This window comes from Ahaetulla prasina, chromosome 1 (genome assembly GCF_028640845.1).
Source record: "Ahaetulla prasina isolate Xishuangbanna chromosome 1, ASM2864084v1, whole genome shotgun sequence".
NCBI classification, from domain to species: domain Eukaryota; kingdom Metazoa; phylum Chordata; class Lepidosauria; order Squamata; family Colubridae; genus Ahaetulla; species Ahaetulla prasina.
In genome coordinates, this window is record NC_080539.1 from 56,119,889 (window position 1) to 56,137,847 (window position 17,959).

A 17,959-nucleotide genomic window follows, 5' to 3' on the forward strand; every position below is an offset into this window, starting at 1 on the left:
GATAGATGGGGAACTCATCAAATTTGCAGATAACACCAAGCTGGCAGAAATAGCCAACACTTCAGAAGATAGGCTCAAGATATAGAGCGATCTCCACCGACTTGAACTCTTTGCCTATTTAATAAAATAAAATTCAATGATGAGAAAAGATAGGTTCTACATTTAGGCAAGAAAAACTAAATGTGCAGGTATAGAATCAGTGGTACTTGGCTCAACAGGACAGTAGTAATTGTGAGAATCTTGGAGTGCTGGTGATAATCCTTTAATATGACAGAACAATTAATCAGTTAAACAGCATGCCTTCAGAGGTTATGAGTGCTCCAACACTCGAAGTTTTTAAGTAGAGATTGGACAACCTTTGTGTAGGGTCTCCTGCACGAGCAGAGGATTGGACTAAAAGACCTCCAACGTCCCTTCCAACTTTGTTCTTCTGTACTGTACTGTTCTGTTTTCTTGGCTCTCCGTGGTATTATCAGGAGTTTTTTCCTACACCAAAGTTCAAAATAGTCAATAGTTAATACAAAAATAGTACTCATGCTTCTTCAAAATCCAGTTTTCACTTCCATACAGTGTCACAGGAAATACAATTGCATTCCTAACAGAATACTGTTAGTCTGTGGTGTATTGTATATATTAACTGTTCATTTCTTTACTATTCAAAGTTGATCCTAAAAAGAAAAAACTATCTACTAGTTCAGTATTGTCATTGTCAATTCTAAGACTGGTTGTTCAATCTATTGTCATTAGTTTGGTATTCTTTAATTTTACTCCCATTTTTTTCACTGTATTCCTTGATCTTTATTACTAGAGTTTGCAGATGCTTTGCATTTTCAGCTATCACAGCATAGCACAATTTATTTATGCTTTTTTCTCCAATTTTAAAACACATTTATGTTCCTCTAATCCAGCTTCCCTTATTTTAGTAAAATCATAGTATATCATGAAACATACTAAACACAATTAATTATATAGTATAACAAAAGGTCTTATACAATATAATACAAAATTAATATAATTAATTATAATTATTATAAAAATTAATACAATATAATACAAAATATAATACGTAAACAGGTAATAGATGTGAACTATTGCCAAAAAAAAGTATGAGAGGAAGAGAGAAAAGATTTAGTTTGGTTGTGGTCTGGTGCACAGGTGTCAAACTTGCAGCATCATGTTGCCATCATGTGACATTTCATGACATTTTTCTCATTCGCAGATCTGGGGTGGGCGTAGCTTGTGTGTGAGACGCATCTGGCCCATGGGCAACTAGTTTGACATCCCTTGTTGTGTCTGCACCCCCCGAGCCGGGGGCCCTGCCAGAAAGTGACTCAGAAAATGAGGGGGAAGAGCCATCAGGACTTACTTCTGAAGCACCGGCTTCCCTGGCTCAGCTCCAGGAACCAGAGGCAGGCCATGTGGAAGAGATAATGAGGTCTCCATCCCCTGACTCTCCCCCCTCCCAGGCCATACCTCTAGACCTGGCTGATGGCAATCAGGCCTGGCTGGATCCCAGGTTTCGGGGATACGAGAGGCGGCTACAACAAAGGAAGGAGTGGGGCAGGCCTAGAGTGCTGAGTCACGGAGCCACACCCCATAGAGTAAAAAAGCAACCCTGGCTGCTCTTCTGCTCCGTGACGAGCAAAAATTGAGCTGAACTCTGACTCGTGGAGAATTGAGCTGAACATTCGGCCTGGATTGCTGACTTCCTGGTTGCCTGACAACCCCAAGATAAGGGAGACTTTGGCAGGCAGCTGCAGATTCCCTGCTAGGACTGATAGCAGCCATGTACTCAATTACTGGTTCATTTAGCCAGTTCGCGTGGCTGAGGCCGGGAGGGGACAGAACACCCCTGCTCTAGTGTATTGTGTGAACCCAGACACCACAATTTGCAATGCCTTACCTTGGTTGTAGTCCAGCATATTCTATGATATTCAGTAAGTCATTGTGAACAAAAAAATGTAATTGTCTGGCCTTGAGCCAGAATTGCTTCTTTTAGAGAACCAAATGTTTTATTGAGTCTTACACACACAGTATGAGAGTACTCCAATAAATATAAAATATATGTTATATATAATAGTACCAAAGGGACCTGATTTCTAATTTGTTAAAGATACTACAAATTAACAAGGTACTGTAATTCTACAGCAATCACAAGGCTTATGAAGAGCAAAACTACTAATACCTATTTCAAATGCTAACAATTCTACCCTCTCTTATATGCTAATAAATATAGTGTTGGATGTGATTCAGATTTTTCACTCAGAAAAGACATGCCATTGGAATTCTTTAAAGAGAAATCTCTCCAATACTAACCTATGACCTTACATAGTTTTTTGCATTCATAAGTAAAAGCATTTTGTCTTCTTGTTTTGAGAATTTCATCCAATGAGAAGCTAGTGTACTTGATTTTCTACTATTTTATTTATTTATTTATTTATTTATTTATTTATCGTATTTATATACCGCCCTATCTCCCTAGGGACTCAGGGCGGTTCACAGGCAGATAAAAAAGTACAAATAAATACAGAATAAAATAACAATTAAAAAACTTATTCTACACAGCCAAATAATTAAAAAAGCAATATAAATAATAAAACCCATTAAAACCAATATAAATTTAAAATCTAGTCCAGTCCTGCACAGATGAATAAATATGTTTTAAGCTCGCGGCTTAACTATAAAATGTTAGGCATTTCTTGACATTTCTTGACATACATGAGATACTATGGACCTCTGGTAGAATATCTAAAAGAGATGCATTAAATTTTAAAGTTGATGTAAGGGTTGAATAGTATTGTACAAAATATTAAATTATCACTGAGGTGATTTTTTCCGCTTCACCCAACTATGAACCATGGACATCTGTACATCTACTCTTTCAGCTATAATTCCAAATTAATTAGGCAGCAATTATTGTTGTAGTTCTTACTGTTCCTAATGCTACATCTAAATTGCAATGGTCTGTGCTATAAATGTACAAAACTCAACATCCCAAAACCAAAACTTTTTAGAGAACACTGCAATTAATGTTTATTCTAGAACATACCATTCTGGCCATTCTGGATGCTAATCAATTTTTTTTCTGGAAGTAAATATTTCAGAACAGAAAGTAATTTACAGTGTTTAGAATAATATTGTCAGGCCTGATAGGAGCACAGTGGCTCATATGGTAAGGACACTGGGCTGACGATTGAGACCCAGTTGCTGCCATGGGACGGTATGAACTCCTATCACATGATCAAACTCCTGCAGACCCAACAGTTTAAAAATGGGCGACTGTGAGTAGACAAACGGTAGCACTTTGGTGGGCAACTTAATAGCAATATGAAAGGAGCCCCAGTTGGACACCCCCAGGCAATGGTGATGATGTCACTGCTCCATCCTTTCAACCTAATGGTGATGATGTCACTGCTCCATCCTTTCAACCTGGAAGTGCTTCATTGCTCCCGACATAACTGTAGTAGTAGCTGTCTGGTTGGATCACACAATTTTGTTTGGATCCCAAATGTGCTGTTTCAGGATGGAGTACAACCAGTATATAGAAAGCTACTTATTTTGGAAGATTATTTCCAGAAAAAATGTAATCATAGTTAGAAGGCACAAATATGAACATTCTGGAAATAAAATGAAGTGTGTTAGTGTTCACTGGAATGCCCTTCTCCCCAAATGGTGAATTTTGCAGACAACATGTCTCCACCATCAAGAAGGGGTTCTTATACTAATTTAAACAATGTACACATCAGCAATATGTACTTGACCTTGCTGCTTGGCTAAGTAAACCAGATAGATTTATTGTCAGGCTGTTGGCAGAAATAAAAGTCATTCTTACAAGCAAGGCTTTTACAGAGCCTTCTTTAACGGGATTTATTGAGAGGAAAGAAATAGGATTACAAGAATTTCATCAACCAAATTACTTCTGATTTAAAAAATAAAAGGTTCCCCAGTGCATTAGGACAAAACCCTTTTTAGTTTCTTTCTATAGGAATGGCTTTTGTGAATGAAAAAAAGGAGAGAGTTCTTTTCACTGACAATAGAGCAGTTTGCAGGTGGCTGTTCAAAAACCTGTCTCCTGAATCTTTATCAGCTTCTAAATTAACCTTTACAGGACACATCCTCTAGTAATCAGCTGCAACTGAGGTAAAGCTGGATGATAATCCTCAAAATGATCAGTTTCTACTACATCTAAAAATCCAAATCTAAATTACATTTAGGAATAGCTAGTAATAATATGATTAAATCTTGACTTACCCCAGTGTACAAAGCCTGTCCTTCTCTCCCTGCCATGGTATAACAAAAATTACTTCTCTGAAGCTCCTATTTGCATTTCAACTACGGGTACCATTGATGCAAAAGAGCTTAATAAGGATTAGATCAGAACTAGATAAGAGCAGAATACAAACTTGCTTTTTTAAAATTATATTTTAACTATTTTTATATTCATAAATGGCATTATTCATAACAGTTTTAAAAAACTCACACAGAAAAAACTTGTCCAACACCCAATTATTATTGATGGAAATCAAACTAAACAAGATATAGTTGCAGAAAAGATACAGGGACAAACTGACTGGTTGAGCACAGGACAATCCCAATCACCAACCCATGGGGTTAAGGCAGAGGAGCATCTCCACACATTTCATTTGCTTATATTCAACTGGCAACTGAATATTTTGCCATGTCCAATAAGCAGAGATTTGTCTGAAGAAAATGACTAGTACTACCTGTTCTGAAGTTTGACTAACAGCTAAACCCAAAGCAAGCTATCATCACAACATTTAGACCAGTGTTTCACAAAGGAATGTTTTGTAACAATTTCAATTAAAAGGTATGTTAGAGATTTTTCATTGGTACCAGATAGTGGTTGTAAGAGATGAGATTAAAGGAAATGATTCAGAAGAATTACTAGAACAAGGAAATCTGCCATTCAACACCCATTTCTTTCATTTTATTTTTGTAAGAAAACAAACTGCAAAAATGTTTATCCTGTTCAGCAAGTCTCTGCTGAATACACTTCCAATGTATTTATTTATTCATTCTGCTTCCATTGTCCTTGGGCAATCTGAGGATTTAATCATATGTATGTGATTACACCATTTGAGCCATTATTACCGTTGCTCAACTTTTGAATCTTTCAAAAATATAGTTCAAAACCTCCATACTGCCTATGAGGCAGAGGTGGGTTCTAATTTTTTTACTACGGTTCTGTGGGCATGGCTTATTTTGTGGGTGTGGCTTGATGGCCATGCGATTAGTAGGTGTGACCAACTCAATGTCACTCATGTCAAGGGGTGTCTCACCTGGCCCCTCCCTTCCCAGCCATTCCTTGTCACAGTTGGGAGGCTTCTTGGCTTCTCAATTTAAAGCGACGGTGTCTTGTTTTTTTTTCTCTTTTTTGTCAAGTGAGTCTTTATTTTTTCCTTCTAGCGGATCAACTGGGAGTCGGGAGCAGTAATAGATTGGGGGTGGGGCCAGGCAGAGGTGGCATTTACTGGTTCTCCGAACTACTCAATATGTTTACTACCGGTTCACAAGAACCAGGGAGAACCAGTAGCAACCCACCACTGCTATGAGGGAGAGAGAAATTGTTAAGTGAATCATATGGTTGTCGTTAAAAGAATCCTGTTTCCTCATTGAATTTGTCAGAAGCCAGTTGGGAAAGTTGAGATGGCAATCACATGTCCCTAGGACGTTGCCATCTTCAATGTATGCCTGTTGCCAAGCGTCCCAATTTTGATCACGAGACTGTGAGGAATACTGCAATGGTTGAAGTGTGAGGACCAGTCATAAGTCACTTTTTTCAATGTAGTTTGAATGACTTTGAATGATTTGTTCTGGGCTTCCTTAGAAAGTAAACAGCACAAACTTAGTCTGGCAAACATCTTTAATTCATACAGCTGTGAATTATTGTTATGCCCAGTCTGAATGGTTTTTCAAAAAGTCTTGCAGGGGAGTGTTTACACTCATCTTATCTCCCTTGGAATGCTGCCAGAGAACTAATTGCCACACGCAGGGCAAGGCCAAACTTAGCAGAGTCAAACAGAACTTTTCCACAGCTTTTACTGACCAGATGAACTAACTGCTTCCTGCAAAAGTTGACGACCCGTTCACTTCTCTTTTATGTCTTATGGGAGGGGCCAATCATCTCCAAGCCTTACTCCCAAGTTGACCCTGTTTTCTTAATTGTTACTGTCTCCTGGCAGCTCTGTGCATGCGCACACTGGGAACAGGCTCTTCTGCTTCGCTGATGTCAGACTTCAGAAATTCCAGAGGCAGCAAAGAACTACCAGATGGCCTTGGCCCCCTTTTTGCCTCCGACTCAGAGCCATCGGTCCGAGCCTTCCTCAGACTCCAGGATTGGCCCACGTTCCTCCCCAACCTCCTCACTCTCTGAATCTGCTGACAGCTCTGCTGGCCACTGATTGCTAAATGAATGGTTGTAAATTGAGGACTATCTGTAATATGTCTCTGCATAAAACTTCCAATCAGAGCAGTTCAACAGTAAGACCAACCATTTAGAGATGGGGAGCTTTCCTTCATTGGATCTGATGGGCATGTTTTATGAACACTTTTCCACTGAGGGGAGTTAGGGATTCACTTGCTCTTTCCAAAATTATTATTCTACTAGTTAGTATTTAGAAATAATTAAGAACATAAAAAGGGTTAACCAAAAGCTGAAAAAAAGTTTTCCATAGAGATAAAGCTCTTGAATTAATACCGGGATTTTGAATGGATGCCAATTTTAGAAACGTGTTCTGTATTGATGGCTGAAGGCCAAAGCAAATGCTAAATCATTTGAAATCTACACCATGAAAGAGATAAATGCATAAATATATATGTGGTACCAGTAGTATTGCCTCAGGCTTCAAATGAGTGTTTTATGTACAATATGCCCTCCCTTTGCACATAAGAGTTTGAGACTAATTGTGCAGTCAAATAGACCTGTCTAGGATGGGTGTCCTGAATTGCTTCTACGAAATGAGGTAAATTAATTAGTATTCAAGAATGAATAAGAAAGAATAAGTTAGTCTGAGAATAATCATGTAGCTCAAATCTATACAGTGATCAAAACTACTATATCTTAATCTTGTAAATGTTCGGTCATATTGGATAGGAATTCTGGAAATTGTAGTCCCATTACAGAGAAGGCTCCTCTAGGCTAAACTGTTTTCACAACCCATGGCATAGTTCATTCAATGTCCTGAGTTCACACTAAAACATAAACAAAACCATGAGTTGTGTTTGTACAACATTGCCTTGTGCCAGCAACAGCAACTGTAGGAAGTCAGAGTTCTTTATGATGATATAAATCTCACCACAGGGCAGGAATGCAAGAGCTCTGGAAAATAATAAACAATCATCCAATGTTCATATCCATAGAAGGCGATAGAAAAAATAATAATTGCTTGAACAATCCTAATTACATTGGTACATATTGGATCAATGCCCAATAAATATATTTTGCCTTATGTCCCATAGGTGCTTTTTTTCCAAACAGCAACTGGATATTCTTGGGTTTTTCTTTGAAAATGTTTCACTTCTCATCCAAGAAGTTTCTTCAGTTGGATAAGAAGTGAAATGTTTTCAAAGGAAAAACCCAAGAAAGTCCAGTTGCCTTTGGAAAACCATGACCTGGATGATTGAGAATACCCATAGATATTTTGCTTAATAGAATTTGGTATACATGGTACACTAACATGTTTATTTTCTTTTACTTATTTATGAAATTTAAACATGTTTATTTACTTTTATTTAGTTATTAAATTTATACGCTGCCCATCTTACTCTGTAAAGCCACTTCGGGCAACTTACAATTAAAATCATAAACATTAAAAACACTAAAAACATTAGAAATAGAGACAACAGTGGCATCTTCTCCTTTAGTCCACCAGCCATCTCCAACATAGAGTGCCCTCCAGAAGAGCCTGGTTTTAATGCCTTTCCAAGAAGGCCAAAACAGGAGCAGACTTTATTTTAGGCAGCAAGATATTCCAAAAAGTGGGGTCCATGGCAGAAAAGGCTACTCTAGATTTCAGCAGCCGAAACTCTTGACAGATGGCGATACCAGCATGCCTTCTGTCAGATGAAGTGTGGTAGGCTGATACCACTGAGGTGTGGGATGCTAACATTGCTCAGCCATCAAAGCAGGGGTGAAATCTAAAAATTTTCCCTACCGGTTCTGTGGCCATGGCTTAATTGGTGGGCATGGCTTGGTGGTCAGATGACTGGGTGGGCGTGGTCAATAACAATAAATAATAAAAATAATAAAGTATAAAAAACAATAAGGTATCAAAAACCAATTTTCACACTTTACACACACACAACACAACACAACTGACTCACACACAATGTAAAAGCAACTGCATTTCACATTTCACACAGACACAAAAAGCTCAAAAACCAACTTTCACACTTTACACACACACAACATAACACAACTGACTCACACACAATGTAAAAACAACTGCACTTCACACTTCACACAGCCACAAAAAGCTCAAAAACCAACTTTCACACTTTACACACACAGCTCACACACACACACACACAAATGCCACATACAGCTTTCTGGGATTTTGTGTGTTTGTGTAGTTAGAGTGAAACACTACAAAAACACACCAAATCTCAGAAAGCTGCACAAATATTTTATTTTATTATTTTATTTTATTTTATTTTATTGTGGACTTCAAATCCCAGCCAGCAAAGCAGGAAGTCAAAGCAAGCTTTTTTTTTCTTCAGTGGCTGAAGAAAAAGCATGCCGTTGCCAAAAGGAGCAGTAATTATAGGTAAGTGAGGAGGGGGAATTGGCTGGGTGGGGGCTCTTGTAAGTGGGGGCTGTTAAAAAGTGAGTTTAAAAGCCTGTGAGGATCAGGAAACTCTTCTGGGATCGCCAGCGGAGGCTTTTAAAACCTGGGGTTTTTTTCTTGTTTTTTCCCCCTTGGGCTGAAGAGGGTTTTTTAAAAAAACTTTTAAAGAGTTTTGATGATCTTTGCTCAGCCCTGCGATCATCAGAGGGTTTTTTTTTTACTTTTAAAGGCATGTTTTGGCTGAAGAAAAACTTTTAAAAGTAAAAAAAAAAACCTCTGCTGATGGTGCGGCTCAGCAGAGGCAGGGGGGCGGGGCCAGGGATTTTTGCTACCGATCCTCCGAACCAGCAGCTGCCATCGCTACCTAATCGGGGGAGCCGGTGCGAACTGGGAGCATTTCACCCCTGCATCAAAGGATTTATTTTGCTTTGTATGGAAACACTGTGACATTAAAATGGATATCAAATGAGTTAATGTCATCTAAAATCTGACTTAAAAGAGCATTCCAAGCTGTAGAGAATCACCTTGTACTAATAAAAGAGGTGGTTCAGCCTCTGCTTAGAGTATTATTTATTTATTTATTTATTTTATTAGATTTTTATACCGCCCTTCTCCCGAAGGACTCAGGGCGGTGTACAGCCAAAATTAAAACCCACAATATACACAATCAAAACAGAATTTAAAACGAAGCATATTACAAGAGTGGCCGAACTTTAAAAAGTTTAAAACCCTAAAAAATTAATGAATAACCCCGGTTAAAATTTAATAAAACTTTTAATCCAGTCCCGCTTGAATAAATAAATATGTTTTCAGCTCACGGCGAAAAGTCCGAAGATCAGGCACTTGACGTAAACGGGGGGAAGTTCGTTCCAAAGCGCAGGGACTCTTGCAAATATGCTAGCAATCACAAGTACTCAAAGCACATTAAATTTAGAGTGAGGATTGGCATCATTTTTCAAAAACAGAGATAACAGCAGTAGTTTGGTTGAGAAATCTTCATTACATACAGTGAGAAGACATCTTATTTATTTACGTAATTTAAATCTTGCTGAATTTATTTATTTGACAGATTTGTATGGCCACCCATCTTAGCACATATCTACAATGTCGCTCAAACTACATTAAACTTGACTCTTCCTTTCCGAAGGAAGTAAATTTCTACTTTTAGGTGCTCTGTGTTTCAGGTATTTAGCACTAGTCAAACTCTGTCACCAAGGCAAGCTGGACAATGGAAAAATTGGAAAGATGATTTAAAGTTGCACGGTATTAGCACCATGGTCTACTCCTGTGATGGCGAACTTATGTCACGCATGCCACAGGTGGCACACAGAGCCCTCTCTGCAGACACACCAGCCGTTGGCCAGCTCAGTTCCACCACGCATACTCGCGTGCCTCCCACCGGCCAGCTGATTTTTGGGTCTCTGGCATGGGGGCAAGGCGCATGCGGGAGATACGCATGCATGTGCAGGGGTGGGAGGGGGTCTCAAGCACATGTGGGGATGGGGGTTAGCGCCCTGTGGCCCGTTTTTGGTCCCAGGAGGCTTCAGGGAGGCTTGCCAGGCCCAAAATGGGCCATGGAGGGGTGTGACATGCGCATGCGCGGGGGTCACACATACTTGCGCAGGAGGCGGGGGAGTGCAGGGGGAAATTGCACACACATGTGGGGAGTGGGGAGCACGGGAGGTTGCACATGCATGCACGGGGGAACATGGAGGGTCATGTGCACATATGGTGTGGCGTGGGGGGGGCATTGCATTATGGGTGTGGGCCTGCATGCCCGCGACTCCCCTGCACTCCCCCCGTTTTTGGCACACGGCGACAAAAAGCTTAGCTATCACTGGTCTATTCCAAATGAACATGCTCGTTCACATTTTCCAATAAAGGGTATTTCCATCACCTAAGATCTTTTTCAGCTGATGATGGCAAGGAATGACTTTGCAACTTCCCCAAAGGTGAAAAAAATATTAAATCATATAGTATAGGTGCAGTATGTCCCAAAATGAAGGAAGTTTGTAGTAAGCCTTACTCTTAAACTTACTCTTAAGCAGTAGCAATAACTTTTGGAGGCCACTCCAATTAGGGAAGGTGAATCTAGGTCAGGGGTTTCTAACCTTGGTCCCTTTTAAGACTTGTGGACTTCAGCTCCCAGAGTCCCTCAGCCAGTAAAGCTGGCTGAGGAACTCTGGGAGTTGAAGTCCACAAGTCTTAAAGGGACCAAGGTTGGAGACCCCTGATCTAGGTCATGCCACTAATGATTTCTTGCCCAGCTATACATAGATAGAATTCACTAGAACAAATCAATCTAGGACGACAGAACACGACTTTCATGTTTGAGACTTACAATAGCACGTTGTTGAATGATCATGTTGAATATTCCACTCAGCCAACCATGGTCTTTCCAAACATGGTCCATTCCATTCTCTATTCAAGTTCTCTGCTTTTACACTGAAGTAAAATATATACTCACAAATACCTAAATATGATTCAGTCTTCATTAAATCTTTTTTCTTTCACTGGTGCTTTTCTCTCCCAACCCCTCAGTAATTTGTGTATTTCTGTTAAAAGAGGGAGCTCATTTTGTACTTGTCAGTTTTGCCCAGTTTAATCAACACAATAATTTTACACTAAATTTACTCTCAGTATTTTTAATCCAAGACTGCCTTGTAAACCAACATTGTGTTGCCAAAATTCAACTTATTAGGAGGTATATGTATTATATTAGGGGATGCGGTGGCTCAGTGGCTAAGACGCTGAGCTTGTTGATTGAAAAGTCAGCAGTTTGGCGGTTCGAATCAGTAGTGGTGCGTAACAGGGTGCACTCCCATTACTTGCCCCAGCTTCTGCCAACTTAGTAGTTCGAAAACATGTAAAAAATGCAAGTAGAAAAATAGGGACCACCTTTACTGGGAAGGTAACAGGGTTCCGTGTGCTTTTGGCTTTTAGTCATGCCAGCCACATGACCACAGAGACATCTTCGGACAGCACTGGCTCTTCAGCTTTGAAACAGAGGTGAGCACTGCCTCCTAGAGTCAGAACGACTAGTACATATGTGCGAGGGAAACCTTTACCTTTACCTTATGCATTATATTGACACACTTAGTTTACTCAGTATATGTGCTCAGGCTATCGCTATCTCTAATATATCCTTTTTTCTTCTTTGTAGAAAAGAAATGTATGCAAAAGGCTGAATGTTCTCTTTCAGAGTTTATCTTTTGGACAGTCAGCATAATTATTCTGAAGGGTTTCTTTACAAATTTTTTTTTGCAAATTTCCTATAATAAATAAGATGCTCCTAATGTTGTGAAAAAGTAATATTTGAACATGTTACACAATAAAAGTCATAATTCTAAAATTTGGTAGCCGTTGTATGTATATTCATGAAACAATCCTTCAGTGAGCTTGAAAAGAAACATTAAATAGGTCTTTACATCTGCATTAGATTTAAATCCCCCTGCCCTTGACTAAAGATTAATAAGAGGATTGCCAGGATAAATTTGCCTCAGGAAAGACTTCCACTTCTAGATAAGGGCTTTCTATCTAATCAGAGAGGATCTAAAACAACCTTGCTGAACCCAGTTCCCTCTAGATCAGGGGTCTCCAACCTTGACAACTTTAAGACTTGTGGACTTCAACTCCCAGAAAAGCTGGCTAAGGAACTCTGGGAGTTGAAGTCCAACTCTGGGAGTTGAGTTGCCAAGGTTGGAGACCCCTGCTCTAGACGATAATTTCTATAGTATTAGGTTCAAATAAGAGTCACATGGAGAATGGAGACTTCAAAAAAATTAGTCATGCAAGACACGAGATGAGAATATCGGAACAAGGATGGGGAATTCTGGATCAATTTATAACATTGTGAGGTAGCAGATTAGACAGAATTTTCCAGTGACTTACTTGAAACATGTGTTTCTGTTGAGGCAATTTCTACATTTGACAGTGAATCATCATGTTGAGAAATCAAAGACATGAAAAATAATATCATATTATAATAATTAATATCACAGACAAGATTTTTTTTTTCCAAAAAAGTTTTATTTTGACATTCTTATCCAATAACATATCCAATAACATATTTAATGTACCCTCATATACAATTAATCGGGTCTGCCCGGTCACCACCCCCTTCCTTTTCCTTTTACTCTCCTTCTCTACCTTCTTCTACTTTCCATAACCATCCTCCCCCTCTCTTATCTACATCCTCTCCTCTTTCCTCCCTACTCCTTTCTTCTCCCTCTTCCCCTCTTCCTTCCTTTCCTCCTCCTCCTCTTCTCTTTCCTCCTTCTCTCTTCTACTCCTTCTTTCCCTTCATTCTAAAGTAGTAACCAGGCAGGTCCGATCTTACATTAATTATACATCTTCAATCATCTTTGTACATTAACTATCAATCCATTTTCTGCCCCTCCCTCCCTTCCCTTCCTCCCCCACCCCCAGGACTTCCGAGAACCGAGTACAGGGTATAAAACTAACAACAAAATTAAAATCTAGCACAAATCATAATCCATAGTCATTCCTTAAAACCTCCACTCCCCTTCCAAAGACAAAGAAGATACTTTTCTTCCACTCCATTATATATCAGACCATTCCACTCCTAGAGTTCTCAGAAGTTTCCGATTGAGTTAGTGTTTATTCTTGAATAAAGTACGGAGTTTTAATATCCAACCTTCATCAATCAATATCAAAACAACGTTCCATCTTCCAATATTCACCAAGGGTTCTTCTAAAATGTCTTTCTTCCCTTAGCAGTCTCTCAAAAATAGTTCATATTTCCAACTTAGTTTCTTTAATTTTTCTGTCCAACCTTCAGGGGTAAGCAATAGTCCATCTTTTCACATCTTTAACATTTATATATACAACAAATAATATTACAAATATCCAAAGTATCAATTGTAGTAATTAAAATCTTCACTTTACCTTACTTATATCAAATAACATTATTAAAATTACACCTATAACTTATCCAAAATATATCTATTATAACAATTACATTCTAATTAACATTACATCCATCTCTTAAATATAATATATCCAAATTCCTAAATTTTACTATCTATCCTCCAAAATTAAACAATATTCCATCATCCTATTCCTTTATACCTTTAATATATCATATAGTACCCCTAAAATTACACATTTATATCCACAATAAATCATTTACAAAAATTAACCATAATCATATGTAATAAAGTTAAACATTCTCCCTCCCCTTCTTCTATCTTACACATTTTCGAATAGATGATCGAAAACAGACAAGATTATTAATGGTTGTAAGCTGGTCAGATGACAGCCTGGAATTTATATGGATCAACACTATAGTAGTAGCTCTGGGTCATCTGAAGGAGAAGTCAAAAAGGTCAGGAAACCAAGCATGACAGTGCAGCTGACGCCCCATCTTTGTATACATGTGTATGACATCAAATGCATACAGATATGAGGGAAGTTGACAGCTGAGGAAGATCAACATAAAAACAATCACTTTTATGACACTAAAATACATCATTTTTAGGGCATGGTGTTTCAGAAGGAAGGAGTTTCATGGGACATGGAAGCTTACTGCAGTGGCTTGCCTCTGTGTAATACCACCAATTAACAATCTACAAGTAATAAGTTCTACTGTCAAACTGCTCTTCCTGATAGGAAGTTTTTTTAATTGGACCATGCCTTCACTTTCAATTTGCTGAAGTTCATCTAGTCCAGCACTGCATTGAAGCAAATATTTAGGCACACAATAACTATTTTGGGTGTTTTTTTCCCTAGTATCAGGAAATCAGATCTGGTTGTCAGCAACAAACAGGTAATCTAACTAAATTCCATCACAAACTACATGTATCATTCTGCTATAAAGCCACTGGAAGTGATTTACTACTAATGTATTAAATTAGCAATTGTAAAATTTCAATTTTGGAAATTTTCAGAATTTTAGTGAAAATCTCATGGGTAGAATGTGGTGTTCATGCCCTTATTTAATTACAATACAGCTAAAGGGTGCATGTATGTTCTTCCTTCTGCTTACATTAATCTCTCCAAAGGCCTGCAGCCTCCTCTCCCACTCTTCAGTTCACTCCCCAAAACAAGACACCTTGGGAAAATTGCTTCCATTGATTTTTTTTTTTAAGTTGCAAAAAATCCTCCTCTTGCTAAGTTTGTGGAAAAGGAGGTCTAAACGTCTTCTCAAAACATAGAATGGAAATCGGTCTAACATCATTATTTTATGAACCATGAATAATTATGACAATGCTTTGTCATAAACTAATATCCATACTTCAGGAGGAGGGGGAAAGGGAGAAATGGGCTAGAGACAAGGAGAAAAGTAACCACTAGATCTAATAGAGTGAAGCTACATGATATAATGGTTAAGGAGTTGGACTTGAATTGGGTGACTCCATTTCTAGTCACCCTCCTCCACAGAATCTTATTGACTTTTGGCCAATCAGTCCCCTTCAATTCAATCTATGTCATAGGAGTGTTATTGTGGGGAAAGTATCTATCTATATGCTGTGAGCTCCTGGATGAAAGGCAGGATATAAATTGAATAAATAAATAAATACTGGTTTTCAAAATTATCATACCAAAGCAGACTTTTTCTGAAGTTATGAAAATTAGAACTGTGTTGGTTCTGTCCAGATTCAAGCATTCTTAGAGCTGCAATATGCATTGGGATGTGGTGTTTATTTCATTATTAAGGTGTGTGTACAAGTCTGTTGACTGGATAGTGAGTATATGGGTGTATAATGCCTTTTTTCTTCACAAAGAATACCATTTTTAATACCTAAATGAAAACTTAAAACAATTTATTAAATTGGCATGTACATAAAAAAGGCTACACAACAATTTAATTAATAAAAATCTATTTGAGAAATTTCCCTACCATCAGTATAAAAAGCCCCTCTCAGTAAAAAAGCAATTACCACACACACATAAACACACACACAAACACACATTCCCTAACTCACTTTAAATGAGACAGTGAGGATCTCCAACAACATGATTGTAACTCTCCACAACCGAACAACTAATTAATTATCAATTGAAAAGAGGCCTAGGCCCATTGCAAAGGACAATTTCTCTTTTGTTACTACCATTTATGGTATATGCCCATCAGTGATCAGATCCACTCACTTTTTTTTATATCAGCTAGTTTTTATTCATGAAGTAGGTAATGCGAGAATCTTCTCAACAGGATACTTATTAAGCCTGTATAAGGAAGGAACTAATAATAGCAGGCAAAGTGCATCCCTTTCAGATTACAGGTTAGCGGTCATGCATTGTCCTTCTATCACTGTTCTACTTTAGAATGTATTCTCTTTTTAAGGAGTATTGCCACTTTTTCAATGTGGATGTTTGTATCAAAATTCTCCAATTTTTGGATGTATTATATTATATATTTACTTTAAATCAAGATAGTATTATTTTGAGGGTGAGGGGGAATACTTCCTAGGTATAGTATACCCTGTTTCCCTGAAAATAAGACCTCCTCGGATAAGCCCAATTGGGCTTTTGAGCTCATGCACTAAAATAACCCTCCCTGAAAATAAGCCCTTCCCGAAAATATTTAAGTGCATGTGCAGCCGGTCCCCGCCATTTCCTCGGGTTACGGTTAGGGAGACAGAGGTGGAAATCAGGTAAGACGGCAAGAGGACCCCCATCTTGCTCCACATGCCCCAAAATAATAAGACCTCCCCCCAAAATAAAGCTAAGCACTTATTTCGGGGTTCAAAAAAATATAAGACAGGGTCTTATTTTTGGGGAAACAGGGTATTCAAAATAATATTGTAATAAGAAAAATCATATAGAGCAGGAAGTGGGATTTGGATAATTCAAAGAGCTATTATGAGTGGAATAAAAGAAATTCTTACATATCTACTTGTTCACTCACCAAGAAAGATTTCTCACAGGCAGTGCAGATAAAGATGGATGAATTGGGATACCAGTCAAAACTATTCTTATTTCAGGCTCCATAATGATCTTCATAAAGAAATAATTCAGATAAAATGTTCTTTAAGTAGAACATAACTGAAGAAAGAAGGGATGAAACTAGACTAAAGTGATTGGCTGTGTTATGTAATTATGCAACTACAATTCATCACATGCACTGAATCTTGGTTAGATGAGCTGCTCTAGCAGAAAGTTATCATAAGAAGCTTTTAGAGAACATCAGTCCATCCCATTCTTTTAGTGACTGACAACCCTGTATATGAAAGACATCATATGAAACTGGGGTTTTTTTTTAAGTTCAGCTAAGACTTGTTTTACATCACAAGGGCAAAACTGTAATGAAGTGAGATGAAGATGATAACTGGAACTTCAAGCAGAACCACTTTATATAACCGGTTTGCCACATGAATTGCCTTAATCTACTGTCATATTAGTGATCCCACAGCATTTCAAAGATACAAATTGTGCTTAAGGAAACAAAGAAGAATCAAGACTGCTGCTGTTATAGAGGAAGAAATGTGAACCCTGGGGAAAGGAAAAATTTCCAAACAAACTGTAATGCCTTTGACATAGGTCCTTGACTGATATGAGAGCTAAAAACGGGAGTATGCTGTCCGTGGCTGTGGTTGCAGCTGCTGTGGTTGTTGAGACAGCTGCTGCCCCTGCTGTTGTTGAAGCCGAATCTGCTGGGAGTATGGATCTTCAAGCGACTTAATCAATAGTGTGGTTTTTGGCCCTGTCTTCCATATAATGCCATTGAGATCTCGAACTGAGGACTCCACTGTGATGCTATGGGTGCCAACAACAATGAAGTTCAAGAGGAATTGTGTGCTGAAGTAATCGTTGTGAGGCTCCACCATCTGTTCCATCTCGTTAGTTAGGTTGTCGATGGGTATCTGTGGAAGAAAATAAGCACCAGGCAACCAAGTGTTTAAAGAGTAGCTGAGAGTTTCATTTTACTTACAAATAGAGACTAGTTTTTCTGAAGACACTATTAACCAGAAGTGAATTAAATAAACAACAAATACTCCCTATATTCATTTAGTATATCTGAATAAAATATATGAAGTTATTTATCTATTTTTTCTAAGTTACAGTATTTCAAATCGCTGAGCTATTCCTATGTCTTCTTGCCCACCCCTGGGGAATAGTCCTCTTTCACTTGACTAGATTTGTTTCTTGTTGTCAGACAGCTGCACATTTTTAAGCTTGTTGGAATACTA

At 38.3% G+C, this 17,959-nt stretch overlaps 1 protein-coding gene across 4 annotated transcripts in view; it reads right to left on the reverse strand.

Annotated features, from left to right (window-relative positions):
- Window positions 1-470: 470 nt before the first annotated feature.
- Window positions 471-17,959, reverse strand: part of INTS7 (integrator complex subunit 7) — a 65,215-nt gene continuing 47,726 nt past the window's right edge. For 2 of the 4 annotated variants that reach the window (XM_058165342.1, XM_058165341.1), the window contains one exon: window positions 13,459-17,632. In XM_058165342.1, the coding sequence (XP_058021325.1) occupies window positions 17,330-17,632 (303 nt within the window). In that variant the 3' untranslated portion in view covers window positions 13,459-17,329. Of the gene's footprint in view, window positions 487-13,458; window positions 17,633-17,959 lie in introns of those variants that run through there. The other 2 variants (XR_009152961.1, XR_009152960.1) reach the window with 2 other exon arrangements.